Source organism: Elgaria multicarinata, chromosome 20, assembly GCF_023053635.1.
Source record: "Elgaria multicarinata webbii isolate HBS135686 ecotype San Diego chromosome 20, rElgMul1.1.pri, whole genome shotgun sequence".
NCBI lineage: Eukaryota > Metazoa > Chordata > Lepidosauria > Squamata > Anguidae > Elgaria > Elgaria multicarinata.
In genome coordinates this window covers 15,461,410-15,487,045 of record NC_086190.1, presented here as the reverse complement: position 1 = coordinate 15,487,045, position 25,636 = coordinate 15,461,410, and the positions used below count along the sequence as shown (strand labels likewise).

Genomic DNA, 25,636 nt, shown 5'->3' with positions numbered 1-25,636 from the left:
ATTGGAGTTACATACAGCTTAAGGTGCAATCCTATGCATACAGAAAACCATTTATGACTGCATTGGTCTAGGATTGTGCCCTTAAATCTATACTCATTGGAGCTCTGGTAGTTTGCCTGAGTGTAACCACATACATGCACATTTCTTCACATACACACGAATATAGGATAGACCAAATTAACCCAAGGGCATATCTTGGTACAGGAGGATAAAATGTGGTGTTTTAACTTTAAAAATAAATAAATAAGAAATTGGGCAGGATCCCATCAACTCCGTTCCCCTGGCTTTACAACTTTGAAGGTGCATGTTTAGACAGCGGTGGGGGGGAAACCTCCCAGAATTTCTGAGTGGTGGTACTTTTTTCTGCAAAGGATTGCATCGTAATTTCTGCATCAATGGCTGCCACCGTGAAATAGTTAAAGAAATATCTGCAAGATGCGCTTCAATGCATTTCGGTGCTGCCCAACTAACTAATGCATCTCAAAGAACTGGTGTTGCTAAAACTCAGTAAAGATGAGCCAGGTCTAATTGGTGCAGACTTTATTATTGTTATAAATAACATAGCTGTGCCGACTATATAAGCCACAGTGGAAGAAGACGAAACATGTTTGTTTTGCCATGGAAGTTCAGATCAACATTGGACACACCCAATGTTGATCTAATCCGCTCCATTTTCCCAGCTAGGGTTGATTTAATTTAAGCCCCAAGGGTTAACCGCAACCAAATGCTGCTTCAAAGAAATGCCTGCCATCTTCTGTTTGAATAAGCCTGAACTAAGCATTCAACACACCCTGACGATGTAGCCAAGAGAGCCTTGAAGGTGCGTAACCCCCTTTGATTTAAATGCAGAAGTGTGTGTGTCAGGATTGTGCTCCTAGGACAACGTTCCCAAAATAGGCACATGCACAGATCTGTGTGCAGGACTGGGGCTTGAATTACAGGACAGTTATGTCCTCGGGCCATGCAAAAGGCTTGTCATATGACCGGAGCATCTGTGACAATTTCCCTCCCGCCTGACAGCTACCATGCAAGACTAGTAGAAGGAAAGCCGCTCTATAGCCAGCTAAATCTATGAGTTTTTCTCTTCTGTTCTCCTATCACCACTTTTATCAAGAGGATTTCAGTCCCTGCGTTCCTTTCTAGGCAAGAACACAGCTGTGCCAACATTTTCGTTTCCCAGATTCTACCTGGATATCCTGCAACGATCGAGAAATCCTTGTAATACATCCATCTTGGATTGTTCTCGGAAATGTGCCTGACCCCCCCCCCCATGCCCCCCCCATGCAGCAAAACGGAGATACAATTGCAGTGAATGCCTTCTTTCTCCATTTGGCCCTCCCACTGTTGCGTGCATTTCTATTCCACTACATGCAAACATGCCCCATATATACACGGAAGAATTTGCAGGGCAATTTCTCACCTCCTGGTGAGATTTCCCTGTAATTCGACCATGATGCGACTCCCCACAGTCGTAAAGGGATGGATGAGAAGCGTTCAGAGCGGAAAGCGAAGCAGCTCGTTTGCGTGCGAAGCTTGAAGGAAAATTAATATTGTGATCGGTGCTTCCCCCCCCCCCCCCAGTCCTCCATCGCTGATTTCGGACGCCGCCATTTTAACAACGAGTATCACCTGCAGCTCGTATCGGTATCCATAACGACTCCCCCAAACAAGGCGATGGCCGTTTCGCCCCAAGCGATGATATCCCCTTTCGTGTCGTCGTTCTTGCAAAGGGTGAGCTCTTCGATGTCTTTGTGGTGGAGGACACGGCTCCAGAGGTTGACGTGGCTCATCCAGCCGGAAAACCCGTTGGCGAAGACGTTGAGCATGGCGTTCTTGTACTTGCCCAGGATGGCCGTCCCGCCGGTCTGGATCACGTAGCCCTTCTGAATGTTCTTGGCGGTGCCGACCGCTCCGTTGACCCACAGATTAACGATGCCGTTGTGGGAGGCCCACGTGATGCAGTAGTGGATCCACTCTTCGGACTTGCGATGCAGGTCGAACTGCACGAAGCTCCCGCCGACCCAGACGCCCACGTCCACGCCCACGGTGACCGCCAGCTCGTTCTCCCGTTCCGGGGTCGAGTAGAAGAACACTGTTTGCTTCCCTTCTTGCAGGTTGTGGACCCAGAAACAGAGGGTGAAGCTGTGGAGTGTCATCTCCTGCAGAGGGCGGACCTCGGCGTAGCTGGCGACGTTTCCGCGGGGGAAGTAAAAAGCCTGGGCGCGGGCCGTCCCGTGACCTGGAGCGACCAATCAGAAGCTGTTGTGTGTGGGCTGCACTTGAATCGACACTTAGAACAACTTGTGTTCCAGGCTGATTGTCGCCCTGGGCAATCAGAACACCTACCCTTCACATAGGTCAGCTTTCCCCATAAGAAGGGCCCTGCTGGATCAGACCAAGGGTCCATCTAGTCCAGCATTCTGTTCACTCAATGGCCGACCAGCGGCCCAAAATGGGGCCACAAGTAGGACATGAGTGCAAAAAGCACCCTCCCACCCATTTCCCCCAGCAAATGGTACACAGAGTCATCTAATACTGGAAGTTATATATAGCCATCAGGATTAGGGGCCACAGATTTCTCCATGACTTCATCTAAAACCCTTTTAAAGCCATCCAAATTGGTGGCCATCCCTACATCTTAAGAACACATTTATATAAATAAATAATAATAATAATACAGACTTCTACTGTTACTTTCTACTGTTAGTTTTACCCTACCCTGTGCCTGCTTACCCTACCCTGTACCTGTTTGCATTCTCTTCCCCTCCTTATTGTTTTACTATGATTTTATTAGATTGTAAGCCTATGCGGCAGGGTCTTGCTATTTACTGTTTTACTCTGTACAGCACCATGTACACTGATGGTGCTATATAAATAAATAAATAATAATAATAATAATAATAATAATAATAATAATAATAATAATAATAATAAAGAACAGGGTGACCCTATGAAAAGGAGGACAGGGCTCCTGTATCTTTAATAGTTGCACAGAAAAGGGAATTTCAGCAGGTGTCATTTTTATATATGGAGAACCTGGTGAAATTCCCTCTTCATCACAACAGTTAAAGCTCCCTCTTTTAAATCTGGTCACTCTAGTACAGCTCCTGCAGCTTTAACTGTTGTGATAAAGAGGGAATTTCACCAGGTTCTCCATATATACGAATGACACCTGCTGAAATTCTCTTTTCTGTGCAACTGTTGAAGATACAGGAGCCCTGTCTTCCTTTTCATAGGGTCATCCTAACACAGAATAGTAGAGTTGGAAGGGGCCTATGAGGCCATCAAATCCAAGCCCTATTGTTGGATCAGAGTGAGGGCTCAGCTAGTCCAGTGTTGTGTTCACACAGTGGCCGACCAGCTGCCCATATAGAATCATAGAACAGTAGAGTTGGAAGGGGCCTATAAGGCCATCAAGTCCAACCCCTGCTCATTGCAGGAATTTACCTTAAAGCATCCCTGACAGATGGCTGTCCAGCTGCCTCTTGAAGGCCTCTATGGCGGGAGAGTCCTCTGATACTGGAGGTAGCACATAGCCATCAGGACTAGCAGCTATTGATAGCCTTCTCCGCTAGCAATTTATCCAACCCCCCGTTTTAAAGCCATGCACGTTGGTGGCCTTCACGACATCTTGTGGGAGCGAATTCCACCGTTTAACTATGCGCCATGTGAAGAAGTCCTTCCTTTCGGTGTTTGGGGTGGGTGGGGAAACGGAAGCCATGGGAAGCTGCACATTCTTACCGGGGTGACTCATGGCGCTCAGAAGACCCTTCTTTATTTCCTGGAGCTGGGTGCGTATTTCGTCCAGTTTGTGCGTGACACTCACCGGGTGACACATGTCTAGAGCAATGCAAAGAGCATCCGTTTTATGCCTACCCTTGTTCTGACATTTATACAGCAGGCAGGGCCGGTGCCAGACTATTTCGCACCCTAGGCAGGTGAGCTGCTTTCACCCACTCCCACCACGGCGTACCTGGGCACGGGGTGCCATCTCGCCCGCCCAGCCGAAGCGATGCCAGGACGCTGGGGTGCGGGGGAGGCTTCGGAACGGCACGCCCGGCCGGAAGCCGCTCTGGGAGAGCGACTTCCGGGCGCGCCATTCCGAAGCTGCTGCCCCACCCCTACCCCAGCGTTCTGGCTTCGCCTTGGCGCCCATCCAGCCAAAGCGAAGCCAGGACACTGGAGTGGGGGCGGGTGTGGCTTCACTTCGGCTGGGTGGGCGCCCAGCCGAAACGAAGCCAGGATGCTGGGGCAGGCAGGCGGCTTCGGAACGGCGCACCAGGAAGCCGCCCTCTCAGAGTCATTGTGGGAGAGCAGCTTCCGGGTGCAGCGTTCGGTGCCCCCCTCACCTTGGCACTCTAGGCGGCCGCCTGAGTGGCCTCTATGGTAGCACCGTCCCTGACAGCAGGGGGTTCTGGAACTATACAGCCCGTGGGTCAAATCTGGCCTGACAGGGGTTCATGCTGCTTTCTCTTGGCCCTTCCACCTTCACCTGTCTGCCAAGGGTTAGGTGGTTTCGTGGTGGTTCCATTCCCCACCCCCATCTTTCTAAAAAGTTGTACTGCCTCTCCTAGGACTTGGTTACTAGCCATCTGAACTTTAAGTTAAACTAGACTGGTATTATTTGCATTTTAGGCCCTTCCCCTTTTACCTTTGGTCCCGCCCACCACTAGAATGCACCCCCGGGATTGAATTTGGCCCTTGAGCTGAAAGAGGTATGGTCCTCTGGGATACAGCGTCATTGGGAAGTACTGTAAATAAAACAGATAGGTCCCCGTCCCAGAGACACTGCAATCTAGATTTCAGCTGTGTGGAAGATAACAAGGGAAGGGAAGGGAAGTTAGGATTGGAAAGAGACTATGGTCGCTCCCACACTAGTATTTCTGAGCTACTGCTTTTCCGCAATCAGCTGGAAGCAGAATTCAAACACGGCACGTAATATAGCACTGTTTTATCTGGCAAGGCTATCCCCATGGCTAACATTCTCCTATAACATTTATTCACAAATAAGTCCTGTTCAGCAAAGCCCCCCTGCAATGTTAATTAGCAGCTTCCTCTTTGCAGCAAATGAGCTTTTTATTGCTTCCTGTTCAGCGTGGTAGCAGCATTGCTGACCTCTGAATTGCGTTTTAATTACTCATTTCCCCATTGAAAGAGGGCAATGAGCTTGCCACATGCCCCACATGGTTGCCGAGGGAAAATGTCCCGTTAGGTGGCTGTCCCTTTGCCTAAACCACTCGCTCATACCTTCACTGGGCTTGATCATGAAAGACGCTTCAACCACCCTGTCGTTGAGGGGCTGGGTGTAGCGGTAGTCATTCCTCAAGGTTTTGTTCTCCCAGTCCAGTAAGGCATTCTCCAGCAAGCTGATCTATGAACAAATGGTTAATTTTGAAAATAACAGGACTATATTTTATTTATATTTATTTATTTATTTACTTAATATTCATTATTTATATCCAGATGCAGACTCCAGATGCCCTCCAGATGCTTTGGGCTTAGCCCCAGCCATTATGTCCAATCATTTGGGGATTATGGGAGAAGTAGAGCTTTTCTACATGAGGCTGTTATCCTGCACCATTACCAAGATTTCTGCTTCCGGATTCTTTGATTAAGGTGGGCTTCTTTACATGTACTTTCTTTTCTGACAGGGGGAGGGGAGGTTTCTTTCTCTGTCTTTCTATGTGTTTCATTACATAGATGGTGCTTTGGTATGGCGGAATTGCACAATTACACGAGACTCTCATGCCACCATTTCTAAATAATACCACACTTTCCTCATGCCACCTGCCCGCTTGACAGGCTGAAAGCCAGGGAGCAAGGAGGCCGCGTCTTCTTACCTGCGTCTGGGAAAGCGTGATGGGCGAGTGAAATATAGTCCAGATCACGTTCTCCGTGCACGGAGGCGTGGTCAAGGAGCCGTGGTACTGGTAGAAATTCGTGAGGTTTTCAGGCAACATGGACAAGACGTCAAGAGTGTCAAGTGTGGTTGACTGCCCTAGAAAAACACAACAACCAGAGCTTAGAATGTACGGAAGGTTCAAAGCACATCCAGGACACGACCCTGCTGTCGTCTTCACAACAACCCTGTCAGGTAGGCTGGTATTATTGCTTCCATATGACCGATGGAGGGGTAATGGTGACAGAGGGAGTTCAAGCTTGGCATTTCCTGAGTCCTCACTCAGGGTTTTAAAACTGCAGTACTTAGCACTGATTTATCTGTCAATGCTATCCCCATGGCTAACATTCTCCTATAATATTTATTCACAAATAAGTCCTGTTCTGCAAAGCCCCCCTGCAATGTTAATTAGCAGCTTCCTCCTTGCAGCAAATGAGCTTTTTATTGCTTCCTGTTCAGGGTGGTAGCAGCATTGCTGTCCTCTGAATTGCATTTTAATTACTCATTTCCCCATTGAAAGAGGGCAATGAGCTTGCCACATGCCCCACATGGTTGCCAGTGAAGAGGGACTGTGTCTATTAGTAGGGTGACCATATGGAAAGGAGGACAGGGCTCCTGTATCTTTAACAGTTGTGTAGAAAAGGGAATTTCAGCTGTTCTCATTTGTATGCACGCAGCACCTGGTGAAATTCACAACAGTTAAATTTCCATATGTTTGGAAATTTGGACCATATGGAAAGGAGGACAGGGCTCCTGCAGCTTTAACTGTTGTGATGAAGAGAGAATTTCACCATGTTCTGGATATATACAAAGGACACCTGCTGAAATTCCCTTTTCTATGCAACTGTTAAAGATACAGGAGCCCGGTCCTCCTTTCCATATGGCCACCCGAGATCAGCGCCATAGCGCTAAGACTGCAAAACCTAGGTATCTAAAATGTGCCGTGCTTACTAAGCGGACCCTAAGGGTGTGCAACTCAGGGTTGTTTTATTTTTTAAACATGTGAATTTATTTTAATATTAATTGTCCATGACGTTGAAGCCTTCTTCAGCCATTGCAATCAATACAGTATGAAAGGGTTCGTAGGCCGAGGGACAGAGTTACGTGCCTGCTCCCTCCCCAGTGCTGTGGGGCAGCCCCACCTCAGGAGAATGGAATGGACAGACCTCTCCGTCAGGTGGGGATAGGGGTGCACCGTGGAAGGGACTTCGCCTAGGGATGTCCGAGGTTCACTCAAGACAATGTGTCCAAATCTGACAGCTGCATAACTTCGCTTGAAGGCTTTGCTGTGTTAAAATAAAGCGTTATTCCAAACCCGTGCAAAACCACGTCTGTTGGTGTCGAATAAATAAATCCCCTTCTCTTGCTGGACCAAGGAACGTACCTGCATATCTGATTTTGGCCAAGTTGGAAATGAAATTACTGTAGTAGGTGTTTTCTAAAGTGCCACCCTGCAAGAAAGAAGACAGAATTTACATTGGAAATGGATGCCAGCGCACATACATGGACACCTTTGTTCATAAAAACTCTTTCTCTCTCTTTCCCTTCACTTCTGTTGCCAATAAGGTAACTCCTGCATTTCACCACAACAAAAACGTTCACAGACACACCTCCGTGCAATTTTGACATGTATTTTTCTTTTCCTTTAGTGCCCCCTAGCGTTTCACGGCTTTTTTGTTAATTATTATTGTTATTTCCAAATTCTCCACCAGCGACGTATTGGAGATCCTGGTATACAGTCTTCGGTACTCCAGTAGTTCTGTTCTGGAGAGGTTCTACAGGACTTGTAAGGGCCGGCCCTTACATTACACAGTGTGAGGCAGAGGCCTCAGGCAGCTGATTTAGGGTGTTATGGAATGGCAGCAAGTGGTTAGCTATTTAAAGTATTATTATTATCATCATCATCATCATCGTCACCTCTCTTTTCTCACTCCTAACGCTGATTATTATTATTATTATTATTATTATTATTATTATTATTATTATTATTATGGAGAGCTACTTGCGGACTAGAACAGTACATAATACAGAGAGGCAACAGGCAGCTTCCTATGGAAGCGAGTGAGATTTCTGGAAGCCCTTGATTGCTGAATTGATGGATAATTTGATCAATTCATTGAGCAGTCCTTTAGCTGCACAGCGGTTCAGGAAGCAACAGGAGGAAAGAGTATATGTTTATCCCCTGCTGGCTAACTAATCCTTTTGTTAGGTAGATTACCAATTAACAGCCCAGAATGGCCCTGAGATTGAAGCCCATGCTTAGGAAATGTTCTCCTGGTGGCTAGAGATCTCTCTTGAGGCCTTTGGAAGGAGAAGGTGGCATCCCATCCCTCAGGTTGAGGGCAGAAGGCCATTTCTCCTCTGCTTGTTCGTTCTTAAATAAAGCAGATATATTCTCTAGTGTTTGTTCTAGTGTATTGGGCAAACATGCAAGGTTCAAGCAGGCCTTTCAAATGCAACTGCCCCTTTATTTGCTATGTAACAAGGCCAGAAAGAAACTTCTCCTGTGAGCTTACTGCAGCATGGAATCCACAGGCTAATAAAACTGCCAATAATAATAATAATAATAATAATAATAATAATAATAATAATAATATTTATTTCTTAGCTGCCTTTCCCTCTGGATAGAGGCAAGGAACAACATCAAATACAAAAATACTCTAAAATACATAAAACTGATTAAAAACATATAAAAAATAATATAACAGCCAGACATATAAACATATATTTTATCTGGTTGAGCTTTTATATCGTATTTTATATTATGGTTTTATACTGTTGTTTTATACTTTGAATGTTTTAATTTTTGTGAACCGCCCAGAGAGCTCTGGCTATTGGGCGGTATAGAAATGTAATTAATAAAATAAATAAAATATAAAACTAATACATTGTTAAAATAACAGCCAGACATCTTAAAATTCAACTGGGTAGGTCAGTTTTATGTAGGGTGACCCTATGAAAAGGAGGACAGGGCTCCTGTATCTTTAACAGTGGTATTGAAAAGAGAATTTCAGCAGGTGTCATTTGTATGTTTTATTATGGTTTTAATTTTTGTGAACCGCCCAGAGAGCTTCGGCTATTGGGTGGTATAAAAATGTAATAAATAAATAAATAAATTGTATATATGGAGAACCTGGTGAAATTTCCTCTTGATCACACCAGTTAAAGCTGCAGGTGCCCCGCCCTCTTTTAAATCTGGTCACTCTAGTATAGCTCCTGCAGCTTTAACTGTTGTGATGAAGAGGGAATTTTACCAGGTTCTCCATATATACAAATGACACCTACTGAAATTCCCTTTTCTATGCAACTGTTAAAGATACAGGAGCCCTGTCTTCCTTTTCATATGGTCACCCTTGTTTTATGTATTTTACAGTATCATAGAAATCCATGGGGCGACCACACTTCGAATACTGTGTACAGTTCTGGTCACCACATCAAAAACAAAGATATCACAGAGCCTCTCTAGGAGAGCTGCCAGGAATGGCTTTTTTGCAGCAATGGCTGATGGGATACCATCGGGAGGACCCGAGGAGGAGAGAGGGCGGAGGAACTGTCCATCAAACATTGCGATGGATTTTAGTCAACCCCATGGTAGCCCACAGTCACACAACGGTGGAGTTAGAACACGTTGCATGGGGAGTACCTCCTAAAAACTCCACCGTTGAGTGGAGTTTTCCCACTGCGTTGACTAATGTGTGGTCTGAACTGAGCCTCTGTCTCTGTTCAGAGCAGTCACCTACCACATAGAGTAAAGCCAGAACGGCCAACCCATCCGGTTTGTCCTTTGCTTCTTCAAAACTTGGGTATGCACCTGAGTTGTAATGGACGATGTGGAGCTGTTGATGAAGAGAACAAGGTGGTTAAAAGAGGGGGAGGGACCATACACCAGCCTAGCATGGCCATATTGGCTGAGAAAGATGGGAATTGCCGCCCACAAGGTCAGGGAAAGTATAACTCCTCCTGGGGATATAGAAGGCTCTTTGCATCTCCAGTTACAAGGATCAGGGAACAAATGAAGGAAAACAAGCTCCTGGTGGTTCCACATAGACCCATCCTCTGATTGGAGTCCACCAGGGGAAGAGCCTTCAGCGTGGTGGCCCCCCTCCTATGGAACTCCCTGCCTCTCTGCCAACTTTGTATTCCTTTCGGCGCCTCCTGAAAACGTCATTATTCCAGGAAGCCTTTCTTTAATGACCAGCCACGGTTCACTGTACATTTTGTTTCTTTTAACATCTATTTTAAAGTGTTTATTATTCTGTTTTTATTTTCATTTTATCTTGTACGCCGGTCTGAAATTTTGAATGGGGGGCGGGTATATAAATATTGTAAATACAATAAAATAAATAGATTAAAAAAACACCCGCTTCTCTGCTAGAAATCCAGTCAACGCAAACAAGGGCCAGACAAACCCATACTTCGACCTAGAATCATAGAATAGCAGAGTCGGAAGGGGCCTACAAGGCCATCGAGTCCAACCCCTCTGCTCAATGCAGGAATCCACCCTAAAGCATCCCTGACAGATGGTTGTCCAGCTGCATTCTCTTCCCCTTCTTATTGTTTTATTATGATTTTATTAGAATGTAAGCCTATGCGGCAGGGTTTTGCTATTTTATTGTTTCACTCTGTACAGCACCATGTACATTGATGGTGCTAAATAAATAAATAAATAAATAAATAAATAAATAAATAATAATAGTGTGGGAGAGCCCACAACCTCCCTGGTATAATCCAGCTTCCTGGGTTCCTACGTTTTGTTTTTAAAAACTGCGATGTTCCTGTACTGCATTGAAAAAGCAGAACAATACTCCGTGTGTTTTCTCCTGAGGATGCTGCAGACATGCATAGATGACATCTCTTGCCTTCAGGCAGCTGCCTGGGTAGGAAGGACAATTCACACCGAGCAGGCTATTGCACCTCCTGCTTTATCGCAGGATTGAAGTGCCCTGACAACTGTTGGGGCCCATTGACACGTACCATATACCGCTTTCATACCGCTATATCCTGCTTGGTGTGGCTCCTGCCTGCTATATACCGCTTTCATAGCACAATATCCTGCTTAGTGTAGATTAGTTGGAGAGAAAGGAGGGACACGCTCTGGTGCTGTGGTTGATATACAATGAGCGTTTTATTGATTCCAAATTTAAAATGGCTCAACGTTTCGGATTCAAAGGAATCCTTCCTCGGGAGCTAAAACAAACAAATTGCAAAACCATTCTTTAGTATAAAAGAATGAGGACAACACCCCTACAAAGACGATAGAAATTCAGGATAAAACAATACAATACAATAAAATTAACCAGTGTGTGCTTTAAGAAAGTAGAGCCTGTGCAAAGTAAAAGAATTTTCAGTTCAGATGGCAGAAAGTAGAGCACTCATTGAAGCTTCTTTGATAAGCAAATTGCCTTTGTATGAGTGTGGTTTGCCACGCAAGTCTCCTCCCTTCTTGTTCATTACAGGTTGGTTTAAATATATGCGTATGGCAATTTAAGTTTTTAATTAAGAACTAACTCAGTAGGAGTTAGAGTAGTGAGATATGCATAAAAATTGGCTGTTAGGACAAGAAATGGCATTGTATTGTTTTATCCTGAATTTCTATCGTATTTGTAGGGGTGTCGTCCTCATTCTTTTATACTAAAGAATGGTTTTGCAATTTGTTTGTTTTAGCTCCCGAGGAAGGATTCCTTTGAATCCGAAATGTTGAGCCATTTTAAATTTGGAAATAATAAAACGTTCATTGTATATCAACCACAGCACCAGAGCTTGTCTCGCCTTTCTCTCGAACTTCCATTGGTGCTATTCCCTCTCATCCTGCTTGGTGTAGATTAAGCCAAGAACAGAGCTCAGAACATCACCATGAATATCCCCATTAAGCATAGGCTAGGGATATTTATTTATTTATTTATTTATTTATTTAAGAATTTTTATGCTGCCATTCAGCCAAAAAAGGCTCTCATGACAGCTTACAAAAGTATTTCTTGACAGTCCCTGCCCACAGGCTTACAATGTAAAAGACATGACACAAAAGGAAAGGGGATTGGGAGGGAGGAGGGAGGGGAAAGGAAAGGAAATTCAGGCACTACAATCTTAGTTTCAAAGTTCAGCAGTGACAGTTGACAATTGGCAGCAGGAGGGAGGGAGCTCTCAGCTGGAGCTGGACCCAGGCACGATGGAGAGGTGCCTGGCTGCTGCTTCCCTTCTCACAGTCCAAGCATCTAGAGGGGTGGTGGTTGGGGAAAGGCTGATGCATTCCCCGTGGTGGATAATCCTTCCCCCTCCCTCTTATTAACCAAAGGAATTTCCTCCATGGTTCTAGTGCTGGGCTGAGAAACATTCTGCTGTTGTCTTGTGTATTTTTATAGGCTCATCTTTCCAAAGGAAGAAGGGCAGCTGCCTACCTCGGCCATGTATCGCATCCCATCTATGGTATGTTCAGAGCCGCTGGTCTCAAGGTCCATGCCTCCCCAGTGAAGATGAAGTTGGACAGCTGTGAAAACTCCCGGAAGCCCTTTGATGATGGTCATGCTTGGAGGCAGGTTTATACTAACTAGAAGGAGGCAGAGTTTAAACAGTTAGAGATGTCAGGTGGGTAATTCATTCTCTGGCTAAGGTTGCGACTGCTTGGGGGATTTATTTATTTATTACATTTATATACCGCCCCACAGCCGAAGCTCTCTGGGCGGTTTACAACAGTTTAAAACAGTAAACATTAAAAAAAAAGTATACAGCATTTTAAAAAAACATCAGACACATATAGACAACAATATATAAACAACATTATCCATTTAAAAACAATAGTTCTGGGGTCCGCTAAAAAAAACTTAGCATTGTTAAATGCTATTAAAAGCCTGGGAGAAGCGAAAAGTCTTGACCTTGCACTTGGAAGATAACAGTGTTATAGAATCATAGAATCGTAGATAAGCAGAGTTGGAAGGGGCCTATAAGGCCATCGAGTCCAACCCCCTGCTCAATGCAGGAATCCACCCTAAAGCATCCCCGACAGATGCTTGTCCAGCTGCCTCTTGAAGGCCTCTAGTGTGGGAGAGCCCACAACCTCCCTAGGTAACTGTTTCCATTGTCGTACTGCTCTAACAGTCAGGAAGCTTTTCCTGATGTCCAGCCAGAATCTGGCTTCCTTTAACTTGAGCCCGTTATTCCGTGTCCTGCACCCTGGGAGGATCGAGAAGAGCGAGCCTCATCGGGGAGATCATTCCACAGTCGGGCGGGCACCACCAAAAAGGCCCTCTCTCTTGATGCCACCCTCCGAGCTTCCCTCACTATTTATTCCCATTTCCCCCCTCATTCACAACATGCAAGAATAACATGAAACAGATTAAAGACATGGTAATAGGACTCTTTTCCTAGAATCATTGTAACTTTTCTTTTCCTTTTTAAAAAGTGCTGTTGCTGACCGAATTTTTCCTGGAGCAATTGGAATGTTTGTGAAAGTTCCATTACATCACAGAAGGTTAGTCCATGGTAGCAGGAAGAGGAGGAGTTAGGGTAAAGATACAGCTGCCTCCTCTTCCTCCTCCTCATTATTATTCACTTATAAAGCTCCTAAAATGTTCGAAGCGTTATACAGATATTGAAAGATAAGACAGTCTTTAGCCTACTATATTAAAACATGTCTCCTTGATGAATCCAACAGGGGTGTGTGTGTGTGTGTGTGTGTGTGTATATATATATATATATATATATATATATATATGTGTGTGTGTGTGTGTGAGTGTGTGTGTATATATATATATATATCAAAGAGAGCTAGGAACAGTGATTTCTCCCTTTTGGGCTGAGGGGTAGCAGCATCTGTGTACTTACATTAGCAACAGAGGTTACAATTTGCAGGCCTGTAATATTTATTTATTTAAAATATTTATATCCCGCCCTATATCACTAAGATCTCAGGGCGGCATACAGATAAAAACATACAGTATAAAACAATAAATATACACAGTTAAAAACAAATTAAACCATAATCCAAGTTAAAACAATATATAATTTAAAAGCAATAGTTGCATTTAAAACAGTTAAAACAACGTGCCAGTGAGTTTAACCATCAAAGGCTTTGTTAAAAAGCCATGTTTTTACTTGGCGTCGAAATGCAATCAATGTCGGCGCCAGTCGGGCCTCCAAGGGGAGGGCATTCCACAGTCGGGGTGCCACAGCAGAGAAGGCCCTCTCCCTTGTCCCATCATAGAATATATGTTGCATTGGTGGGATGCGGAGAAGGGCTCCTCCAACAGATCTAAGTTCTCGGGCAGGCATATATAAGGAGAGGCGCTCTCTCAAGTATCGAGGTCCCAAGCCTTTTATAACATCAACATGGCTATTATTATTTCAGGAGCTGGAGTTCCGACACGGAATGGAAGAGAGGGTAAACACTGGCTCATTCTTCCTATAAAATACCCTGCCAACTTGTGAAACAGACATGGCATTCCTCAGCAGTGTTCCATTTCTGTCTTTGGAAGTCGGAGGAGACGAGTACTTTTGTTCAAAAGGTTTCTCTGCTGGGCAGACCATTAATAGCACACGAACAAACCCATGTTTCTTCCGCAGGCCTTACCTCTCAGATAGAAAAGAAAAACACTGAGCCAAAAGAAAACCCACAACCCCAGTCTGCAGTAAGCTGCAATTAAATAGACAAAAATTACTTAATTGTGTAATTCTGCAATGACCCGTTCTTTCATAATTGGGCTTGTTGCTTGTTTACTCTTTCTTTCGAATGATCCCTTGCACTGCATAAATACCGGGGTGGGGGTGGGGAGGCAAAACAAACAGCACAAGGAAATACAGAAGGTCATGGGGGCCAAATTCCTGCTCTGAGGAAGAACCATGTGCCCATTATCCCCAGGCAGTAGCACTATTGGCAACTACAACCTCCAGCATCCCCCACAGCTCAGCCTACACCTGGCTTTACTAACCTGCTGCCCTCCAGGTGTTTTGGTTGACATCTCCCAGCGCTCTTGACCATTGGCTGTGCCTGATGGGAATTGAAGTCCAAAACATCTGGAGGGCACCAGGTTGGGGAAGGACTGGACACAATCCAGATCAGAAAGAGCCCTTTTGCAATAGCACAGCACAGACGATCCATCTGGTGTCCCTGTTTACTTGGTACCTGTCTTTCATAAAATCTCCACTCCTATTTGCCCCCCCCCATTTTCTTTTTGTTTAAATAGGGTAACCATATGAAAAGGGGGACAAGGCTCCGGTATCTTTAACAGTTGCATAGAAAAAGGGAATTTCAGCAGGTATCATTTGTATGCATGCAGCACCTGGTGAAATTTCCACTTCATCACAACAGTTAAAGCTGAAGGAGCTATACTGCAGCTATACTGTGACCAGATTTAAAAGAGGGCAGGGCACCTGCAGCTTTAACTGTTGTGATGAAGGGGAAATTTCACCAGGTTCCCCATATATGCAAATGACACCTGCTGAAATTCCCTTTTCAATACGACTGTTAAAGATACACCAGCCTGCACTGGAGACAAATGGGTTTTTCTCCCTTGGCCCACCATGCATCAGATTTAAAATTTATTTCGGTGAGCTGGCAATCACAACAGTGTTAATGAGATCCCACGAAAATATAACCATAGGGTGACCATATGAAAAGGAGGACTGGGCTCCTGTATCTTTTACAGTTGTATTGAAAAGGGAATTTCAGCAGGTTTCATTTGTATATAGGGGAAACCTGGTGAAATTCCCTCTTCATCACAACTGTTAAAGCTGAAGGTGCCCTGCCCTCTTTTAAATCTGGTCACTCGAGTATAGCTCCTGCAGCTTTAACTGCTGTGATGAAGAGGGAATTTCACCAGGTTCTCCATATATATGAATGATACCTGCTGAAATTCGCTTTTCTATGCAACTGTTAAAGATACAGGAGCCCTGTCCTCCTTCTCATATGGTCACCCAACATCCACTCTCAAGAGGAGCGAAGGCACAGCGAGAACCAAAAAGAAAAAATACCAGCTCATTAAAAAACCCAAAAGAAACCCACACACCCCAAATTGACTAATTTGCAGAGAGCATAGCTGATAATACCGCTGTGCTGTGCAGAAACTTCTTAATGAGAGAGGCTGGACATACATGCCTGGGTATAATAAGCAGCCAGCCATTATCTTTCCGGGTGACACAATTAGAAATTCCTTCTCCCGGAGACAGTTTGTCTCTCTATGTTCCAGTGTGTGTTTTCACCCTCTGCACCATCTGTTCGCAGTTCCAGGCTATCTTCCATGTTAAGAGAAATGGAAAGACGAGGAAGATTCACTCCTGTCCCTTGCGAGGATTTCTAAAAATCTCTGCGCTTGACTTCTGCGACCTAAAAATCTTTCCTTATTGCAATCCGGACTAAAAACTTTCCTTAAAATATGATCTGTTTGGGTTCCTTCTTCTTTTCAAAAACTATTTAGGACGTAACCCTGTCCTTCACCCAACACTTCGTTAAACTATGGAATTGTGCTTTTATATTGTATCTTATATAATGTTTTTATACTGTTGTGTTGTACTTTGAATGGTTTTAATTTTTGTGAACCGCCCGGAGAGCTTCTGCTATTGGGCGGTATAAAAATGCAATAAATAAATAAATATAATGCATCTTAGTTATTTCCAACATATTTAGAGGTTCCTCATAAGACGAGTCCTTAAGCCTGCTCATTCCAAATCCAGCACGGGCTACATGTATGCCTATGAACAGCAGCTGCTGTGGAACATGGGTGGGAGGCTGCTGTTGCACTCATGTCCTCCTGGGAGTCTCCCGTGGGCAGCTAGTTGGCAACTGTGTCAACAGAAGGATGGACTAGATCGACCCTTGTATCCACCAGGGCTTTTCTTACGTTTAGACAGAGAAAAAAGGCCTACATTCTGGCTGGGAAATGCTGCAGAGTTGTAGGACTTTTTCCTGCAGAAGTTTCTGCCCTCAATTTTGTTGTTGTTTGTGTCTGAATGTTATTCAATATTAGGAAAATCACTTCCCTTTTCTCCCTAGCCATCAACTCCTCAATTCTGGCCCTGGGGTGCTTGTTTTTGATTTAAGCAGTGTTTTTAGAAGTGTGCGCGCCTTTTGTGTTCTCTTAACATATTGTCAAGGTTCCTTTGTTAGGGAGATTACTGGTCAAAAGCCCAGGATGGTTCATAGATGCCAGAGGAGATGGGTCTCAGATAGCTGGGGAAATGGCTTTCAGAGAGCCTGGACAGAGCACCTTTCCAGCTGAGGAAGGGAGGGGAGAGGGTGTATGCCTGTTTGTTCTTTGCTTGCTCATAAACCTGCTTCACTTCCTTGATTTTTCAGTTAACTAGGATGACCATATCAAAAAGGAGGACAGGGCTCCTGTATCTTTAACAGTTGCATAAGGGATTTCAGCAGGAGTCATTTGCATGTATGCAGCACCTGGTGAAATTCCCTCTTCATCACAACAGTTAAAGCTGCAGGAGCCCTGCCGTCTTTTGTATCTGGTCAAGCGGGCAGGGCTCCTGCAGCTTTAACTGTTGTGATGAAGAGGGAATTTCACCAGGTGCTGCATACATACAAATGACACCTGATGAAATTCCCTTTTCTCTACAACTGTTAAAGATTCAGAAGCCCTGTCTTAGGGTGACCATATGAAAAGGAGCACAGGGCTCCTGTATCTTTAACAGATGCACAGAAAATGGAATTTCGGCAGGTGTCATTTGTATATATGGAGGTGAAATTCCCTCTTCATCCCAACAGTTCGAGCTGCAGGAGCTCTACTAGAATGACCAGATTTAAAAGAGGGCAGGGCACCTGCAGCTTTAACTGTTGTGATGAAGAGGGAATTTCACCAGGTTCTCCATATATGCAAATGACACCTGCTGAAATTCCCTTTTCTATGCATCTGTTAAAGATACATGTCCTCCTTTTCATATGGTCACCCTACCTGTCCGCCTTTTCATATGGTCACCATATATAATGTTGATATGAAAGACCTCTGTCCAAAATCCAGCAGGCAGGCCTGGCTGCAGATTTTGCAGGGATCTGCTAAAGATTTCCCCTAAACACTCAAGGAATCCATCCTTTTTCCCCCACAAGCTGCAGCACCAATTAACATACCACTTTTAAAAGAAGTGTTTATAATTTTCAAACTCACTTTATACCGGGGCCAAAGCTCAGCATTCATGTGCATCAGTGACCCCTCTTCCACTCATACGCTATTCTGTATTGTCAGAAAGATTTTCTAGCAATTTCCCCATGGAAGAATTAGCCGGCATGTAATGCTGGATCTGGGCTTTTGTCGTTATTTTTTAATGTCTCATGCAGAAATGCAAACAGCTCCTACATTCTCGATTGTGTACATGCTGTTGCGGCGGGCGGCTGCTGACTTGCCCTGTCTCTGGTTTGAGGAAATCAGCATAAAATTAGCAGAATAGAATTTAAAAAAAAAAATAGAAGGGAAGAAAAAGAAACAGATGACAAAGCAGGAAGTGAAAATAAACGAGATCAGGAGAGGTAGCTCATTCAAATAAAAAAATAAAAATACACCGACTTTGTAAATGGCATCAAGCTGAAAATGTAAACTACTGACTCTGACAGAACATGTAATTAGAAAGATTGATGTTATGTGTTATAACCGAGGTTAAAAAGATGGCTATTTTTAATTTGTTTACATCCCACTTCTATCCCGGTTTCAAAAGAGTTAAAAAAATTAACCATGGTTAGCATCCAGCTTCTAACTCGGTTTCAAAAGAGGTGTTTTTTTAAAAAAACAACCATGGTTAGCATCCAGCTTCTAACCCGGTTTCAAAAGAGTAAAAAATTAACCATGGTTAGCATCCATCTTCTAACCCGGTTTCAAAAGAGTTAAAAAAAACAACCATGGTTAGCATCCAGCTTCTAACCCGGTTTCAAAAGAGTTAAAATTAACCATGGTTAGCAACTAGCTTCTAACCTGGTTTCAAATGGGTTTAAAGCCAACCATGGTTAGAATCCAGTTTCTAACCCAGTTCCAAAAGGATTTAAAGCTAACCATGGCTAGCATGAGCCTTGGGGCAAATATAGTGCTACACTGGGGTGGGGAACCTCAGGCCCCCGGGCCAAATCCACCAAGCCTAGGGTCTGAATCTGGGCTTCCAGGTTTCCCCAGATGGCGCCATTCGGCCCTCGGGCAGAAAGTGGTTCCACCACGGTTAATACCAAGAAGGTTGAGAGGCGGCCATTTGCCTGGAAGAAAGGTAAAGTGAGCCAAGGAGGAAGCAGGCTGTGGCATCTCCTGAGCCGCCGCCTTGCCACCCCCATTGTCTGAGCCACAGTGAGAGGCAGGCGAACAAGCAGGTTGCAATGGGGGAGAGTAGGAGCAAGTCCTGGGCCCAGGGCAAGTGCCCAACCATGCCTACCTCTGGCGCTTGGGGAACTTGCTAAAGTTTCCCCTAAATATGCAAGGAATCCATCCATTATATTTTTTCACAAGTTACGTCACCAATTAGCATACCACTTAAAGTCCTGGGGGCTGGCCTCTTGCCCATTTGCTGATATAGGGTGACCAACTGTCAGGATTTCCCCAGATTTGTCCTGGTTTTTGTTCTTTCCATGGTGTCAGGGGGGATTTTCTAGAATTTTCAATAATGTCCTGGAATGACACACCTTCCTCTTTAAGGCTGCCATTAGCATGGCAGGAGGGAATGACATGCTTTCTTGAGGCACATCATTCCCCCACCCCGAGCTCCAATTGAGGTCTTAAAGGGGAAAGTGGGTCATTCGTGGACATTATAGAAAAGGCCACCATTGGAGTGGATGGTGGTGGTGCAGAATGAAATCCTTTCCCCTCCTCCACTCCAATCGGGTTCTTTAAGGTGGCGGGGGAATAACGTACTTTCTGCAGGACTCAGAAAGCTGCTTCCCCACACACACACACTAGGTGTCCTCTTTTTCGGTTTCCCAAATATGGTCACCCTAGCTGATATTCACCTGAATGCCCATTGTTGGTCATTGTGAAGCTTCCTCGCAGGGGTCCACCATAGCCTACAAGTTCCAGTGGTTCCAGTCCTGGGTTGTAGCGGACTTCTCTCTTCCGAATGTCGATGGGGGACTGGTGCCTTCCCAGGCAGTCCGTGAAGTGCTTTCCCCAGTGTTCCTCATCCAGTTTCCCTTTTGGCAATGCCCGAGGAGGAGGAGGAGGAGGAGGAGGAGGAGAAAAAAGAAGAGGCCTGCATTAGCATGAAAGCAATGGCTTTGGGCACTGTCCTGCTATTCCACTAGCCTTGCTAAAAGACGGCTTAATTTTTCTTCTTCCCTCCCCTTTGTGTTTTCCTCACGTGTCGTGTTTTTTTAGATTGTAAATCTGCAGAGAGGGATTGTTCTGTTTTTCTGATTGTTTGTAAGCTGCACCCAGAGACTTTTTTGGGGGGCGGGGGGGGGCAGAAGATCAGGATAGAAATACTTTAAAATAAATCAAGCATAAAATATTTTTTTCCTTACGGAGGCTGCACTGTGCCAACATTCTATTATCTACTACTACGAACAGAGGCTACAGCCTTCTAATGGGACAAGCCATTTGTCCATCTAGCCTAAACCTGCCTATTCGGACCACCACCTCCCATGGCCCCAAATAAACATTTTCCCCAGTTCTGCCACCTGAAATCCTTTCACTGGAGATGTTCTTTGTTTAAAGCATTTTTTTTAATTCTTCTCTTCAGCCAAAAAGGCCCCCAGAGTGGCTTGCCGATCATCAAAAAAACAAGCTGATCCTTGCCCTGAAAGACACGGCACGAAAGGAAAAACGGGCAAGGAGGGGAGAGGAAAAAAAGCCAAATCGGGCACCAGTTCTTAAAAAGTAAAGCAGTAGTTCTTATGATGACCAGCTGGAATGGAAACAGTTGAGGGAGAGGAGGAACCCGATAGAACCTGCCTTTCAGCAGATGCTTAATACCTCTCCCTCTGCAGCAGCGTGATGGAATAGCTGTTGCCAAGCAGCAGCTGAGGGAGAGAGGAGCGCAATGGAGGAGCCCTGCTCCCCTTCTCCTTTGGTCAACTGTGCAGCCACAATGGGGGATATAGAGCATATATGCAAGACCTGGGTTCAATGCCCCGCATCTCCAGGCAGGGAGGGTGGAAACACTGGCTTGAAAATCCTGGAGAGTTGCTACCAGTCAGAACAGATCAACCTTCTACATTTAGGTGCTTTCTGGATGTGTGCTGGTCTGCAGTTCCCACCAAACCCATGCTGGCTGTGGTTGATGGGATATGTTGCCAAATGCAACTGGGAGACACCAGATTGGGGACAACACTGAGTCTGATAGACTAATGGTTTCACTCTGTACACTGCAGGTTCCTTTTACCTGGCGAACTTCGATGGATCCAAAACGCAGCCGACCAGTGTGATGTCGTGGTTAGAGGGCTGCACTGGGACTGGGAAGACCTGGGTTGAAGTCACAATATTGGCCATGAAGCTCACTGGGGTGACATTGGGCTAATCTTTAACTCTCAGCCTAAACTGCATCACAGGCTTGTTGCGAGAATAAAATGAAGAGAAGGTGGATCGTGTACGCTGCCTTTGGGCTCCTTGAGGGAAAGGCGGGGTAGAAATACAAGGGCCTAAAAGTAAATGAATACAGTGATGATCAATTCGTTTCTGCGCTCAATCGAAAGTGTCAGTTCTCTGAGTTATAAAGCCCTAAACAGCCAGAGATCAGCATCATTCAGAAATGGCCTCCAGCCATGTAAATCTGTCTGAGCATTGAGGCTGAAACAACTGGGCACGTTTAGCCTGGAGAAGAGAAGATTGAGGGGAGACATGAGAGCACTCTTCAAATCCTTGAAAGGTTGTCACACAGAGGAAGGCCAGGATCTCTTCTCGATCCTCCCAGAGTGCAGGACACGGAATAACGGGCTGAAGTTACAGGAAGCCAGATTCTGGCTGGACATCAGGAAAAAAAGTCCAGACTGTTAGAGCAGTATGACAATGGAACCAGCTAGCTAGGGAGGTCGTGGGCTCTCCCACCCTAGAGGCCTTCAAGAGGCAGCTGGACAACCATCTGTCAGGGATGCTTTAGGGTGGATTCGATGGCCTTATAGGCCCCTTCCAATTCTACTATTCTATGATTCTATGATTGACTTCTAAGGTCCTGCTCCGGGTTCCCCACACCCCATCCTGCCGCCAGAAGTACAGTGAGTCAGCACAAGGTACGTGGTTTTTCCTGTTGTGGCCCCAAGGATTTTGAACGCCCTCCTAAGGGGCAGCCCGCCGCCATCGCTGCTCTTTTTTTATTATTATGCTGAAAAAGGCAGCGAAGACTCCCTTCTTTCAACAAGGAGATCCGCTTGCAACATTATTATTATTATTATTATTATTATTATTATTATTATTATTTATTGCATTTTTATACCGCCCAATAGCCAAAGCTCCCTGGGCGGTTCACAAAACATGATGCGGGATTATTGAGCTGTATGAGATGACTTAAAAAAAAAAAAACATTTCCATGACATCATCGCAAGTCAGGTCAGGTCAGCCAATGGCTGCAGGGAGGACTTGACAACAGTTTTGGCAGCATGGTGAGGCTATTCTATAAATGTTACTTGCTCCTTGTCCAAATCATTAAAACACTCTTGCGGCCTTTCAAGTACTCCCCCACCACCACCACCTCTCTCTCTCTCTCAATATATTTAGCTTTTTATGGGCAGGCTGAGATCTAATCTCAAAGCTGCCTCTCAAAGCTGCCTGCTTTGCTTACAATCGATACAGAGAGATCTTTCCTCGTCCCCTTCACCATTAGCAGTGAGAGTTATTGATCCGCCCGATGGGTCACCTCTTCTCCGAATGAAAGAGCAGCAGAGCAGAGGAATGAAACGGCCACGTTGGCCTTTTGCAGCAGCTTCTGAAACAGGGAAAACATTTCCGCAGAAGCAGCAGAGGGCTGTTTTTTTAAAATTTTGGTTTCTCCCCCTTGCTTTCAGCTTTCTCCCCCTAGTCTTCCTGCACCCCGAAAGTGCACATATTTTGCATTCCAAGACAGGATTTCTGGCTGTTTTTGCAGCTACGTAAATGACCACTGGAATCGCCACCCTGGTCGTGTGCCTTAGAACAGAAGTGTGCAACCTTTCTCAGCCAGGGGCCGCATTCCGCCGTGGGTGGGCAGCGAAAGTGAGCAAACCAACAATTTTCCAGCATTGTTGGGTGTGTTCAAAGTCTAACCCTGACCAAGGGTGGACCAATCCATTCTACAGCTTTATTTCTCATGTCAATATCACAGCCTTCCATCAAAGAGCTCAAAATAGTATATACGTTGCCAACTTTCTTCCTTGTTTCCTGCTTTGATTTTCATAACAGCTGGCTGAAATGTCACCCACTACACTTCATAACCGAAGAGGGATTTGAATCCGGCTTTCTATATTTATTCACATTTATACAAATCCTACATTCTAGTCCAGACTTCCCCAGTCTGGGTTGGGATTGCCCCTGCCATCGTCCGCAGCCAGCTCTGTGTGTGTGTGTGATGGGAGTTGTAGTGAATTGTGTGTGACGGGAGTTGTGATGGGAGTTATAGTGAATTCACTAAGATGGCACTTTGTTTTAACGGTTTAATTGTTTTACTGCTTTTAAATGATATATTGTTTTAACTTGGTTTATGGCTTAATTTGTTTTTAGCTGTGTATATTTACGGTTTTATACTCTATGCTTTTATCTGTACGCCACCCTGAGATCTTATTGATATAGGGCGGGATATAAATGTTTTAAATAAATAAAAATAAGTGCCCCAGGTTGGAGCTGGCTGCTCTAACCGCTCCACCACACTACCTCTCGATCTCCTGGTTCTATTACGTGTGTAGGCTAGACAAGCTGGTGCCCTCCGGTTGCAGCTGTCAGACTGCAAGTATACTTTCCGGGAAGGAAAACCCCATTTGAAATAAATCGGATATATTTCTGAATATACATGCATAGGACTAGACTTAAATCTAAGCCTTTTCGGTTGAGTTGGCCTGCCCACCCAAGAGAGGCTATAGCATCCTGCTTCCATCCCTGTTTCAAGCCCCGGCTTCTCCAAGTAAGGTTAGGAAAGAATTGTGCCAGAAACCCTGGAGAGCCGTCACTGCCAGTCAGTGTCGACAATACTGGGCTTAATAGCCCGACGTTCTGACTCAGTATAAAGCAGCTTCCTATGTTTCTGTGATGCTGCGAAAGGCAAGTATTAAAAGTAATTCCCGTTCCAGCCTAAATCCCAGTTTCCTCCTTACCTTTGTATGTCCATTCCAGGACATGAGAAGAACCCAGTTGCAGAAAGAACAGGAGGAGAACCCAGCCGCTAGTCCTCATGGCTCTCCGATGTCTAGAATCAGATCTGAGCTGCGAATCGCCTGGTTTTTCTTCTGAGTCCCGGAAAGAGTAAATAATAATTTACTCTGAATTCAGCCCCTTCGCCCCCGCCTGCCAAAACAATATCAACCTGCTGCGGTTTTGTTTTGTTTTTCACTTTGGGGCTGCCAGATGAGAAGCCCTAATGATATCTTATCGACCCACCTGGAATTGGCTGGAAGGCGCACTAATGGAACGGCGAAATAGCAGCGCGGCACAGGACGGGAAAGACCGCAAGGTCAACAGCTCCGAGGTCGGCTTACGGTTTGTACTTTGCATTGCCCGCTTTGGGAGATGGAAATATTGGCCTTCTGTACAGAAGCGTCCTGGAAGCATTCGTGTTTAATGCTTCCCGGAGTGCCTGGCACCAGGGCTAGCTTTCTACTTGCGGGGAGTTAAATTAATGAACTGATTGGAGCTCAGGGTGACTTACAATATTCTCCTTGCCTCCCGCCCCCATCTAATCAAAGGTGCAAAGCTTGCTTTTTAGCCCTAAAGCATCCCTGACAAATGGTTGTCCAGCTGCTTCTTGAAGGCCTCCAGTGTGGGAGAGCCCACAACCTCCCTAGGTAACTGGTTTCATTGTCGTACTGCTCTAACAGTGAGGAGGTTTTTCCTGATGTCCAGCCGGAATCTGGCTTCCTGTCACTTGAACCCGTTACTCTGTGTCCTGCACTCTGGGAGGATCGAGAAGAGATCCTGGCCCTCCTCTGTGTAACAACCTTTTAAGTATTTGAAGAGTGCTATCGTGTCTCCCCTCAATCTTCTCTTCTCCAGGCTAAACATGCCCAGTTCTTTCAGTCTCTCTTCATAGGGCTTTGTTTCCAGACCCCTGATCATCCTGGTTGCCCTCCTCTGAACATGCTCCAGCTTGTCTCCATCCTTCTTGAAGTGTGGAGCCCAGAACTGGACGCAATACTCTAGATGAGGCCTAATCAGGGCCGAATAGAGGAACCAGTACATCACACGATTTGGAAGCCATACTTCCAAAGTGCTGGACTATATTTAGCCCAGCACCCTATTCCCACAGTGGCCAACCAGTGTTGACTATGGATTCACAAGCAGGACACAGCGTAGCAGCACCCTCCCACCCATGTTCCCCAGCAACTCTTGGATACAGGCTTCTAATCTCTGAGAGAAGAGAAGATTGAGGGGAGACATGAGAGCACTATTCAAATACTTGAAAGGTTGCCACGCAGAGGAAGGCCAGGATCTCTTCTCGATCCTTCCAGAGTGCAGGACACAGAATAACGGGCTCAAGTTACAGGAAGCCAGATTCCGGCTGGACATCAGGAAAAACGTCCTGACTGTTAGAGCAGTACGACAATGGAACCAGTTACCTAGGGAGGTTGTGGGCTCTCCCACACTAGAGGCATTCAAGAGGCAGCTGGACAGCCATCTGTCAGGGAAGCTTTAAGATGGATTCCTGCATTGAGCAGGG

General features: G+C 45.3%; 1 protein-coding gene across 1 annotated transcript; it reads right to left on the bottom strand.

The window, feature by feature from the left end:
- On the bottom strand, positions 1 to 24,422 carry CA6 (carbonic anhydrase 6). The gene is made up of 9 exons (XM_063145508.1): positions 24,078 to 24,422; positions 19,815 to 19,994; positions 12,295 to 12,443; positions 9,640 to 9,735; positions 7,284 to 7,350; positions 5,841 to 5,998; positions 5,248 to 5,371; positions 3,742 to 3,840; positions 1 to 2,239 (listed from the first exon to the last, which is right to left on the bottom strand). The coding sequence occupies exons 1-9, from the start codon at positions 24,154 to 24,156 to the stop codon at positions 1,626 to 1,628; spliced, it is 1,566 nt and encodes a 521-aa protein (XP_063001578.1). The 5' UTR covers positions 24,157 to 24,422; the 3' UTR covers positions 1 to 1,625.
- Positions 24,423 to 25,636: the final 1,214 nt, after the last annotated feature.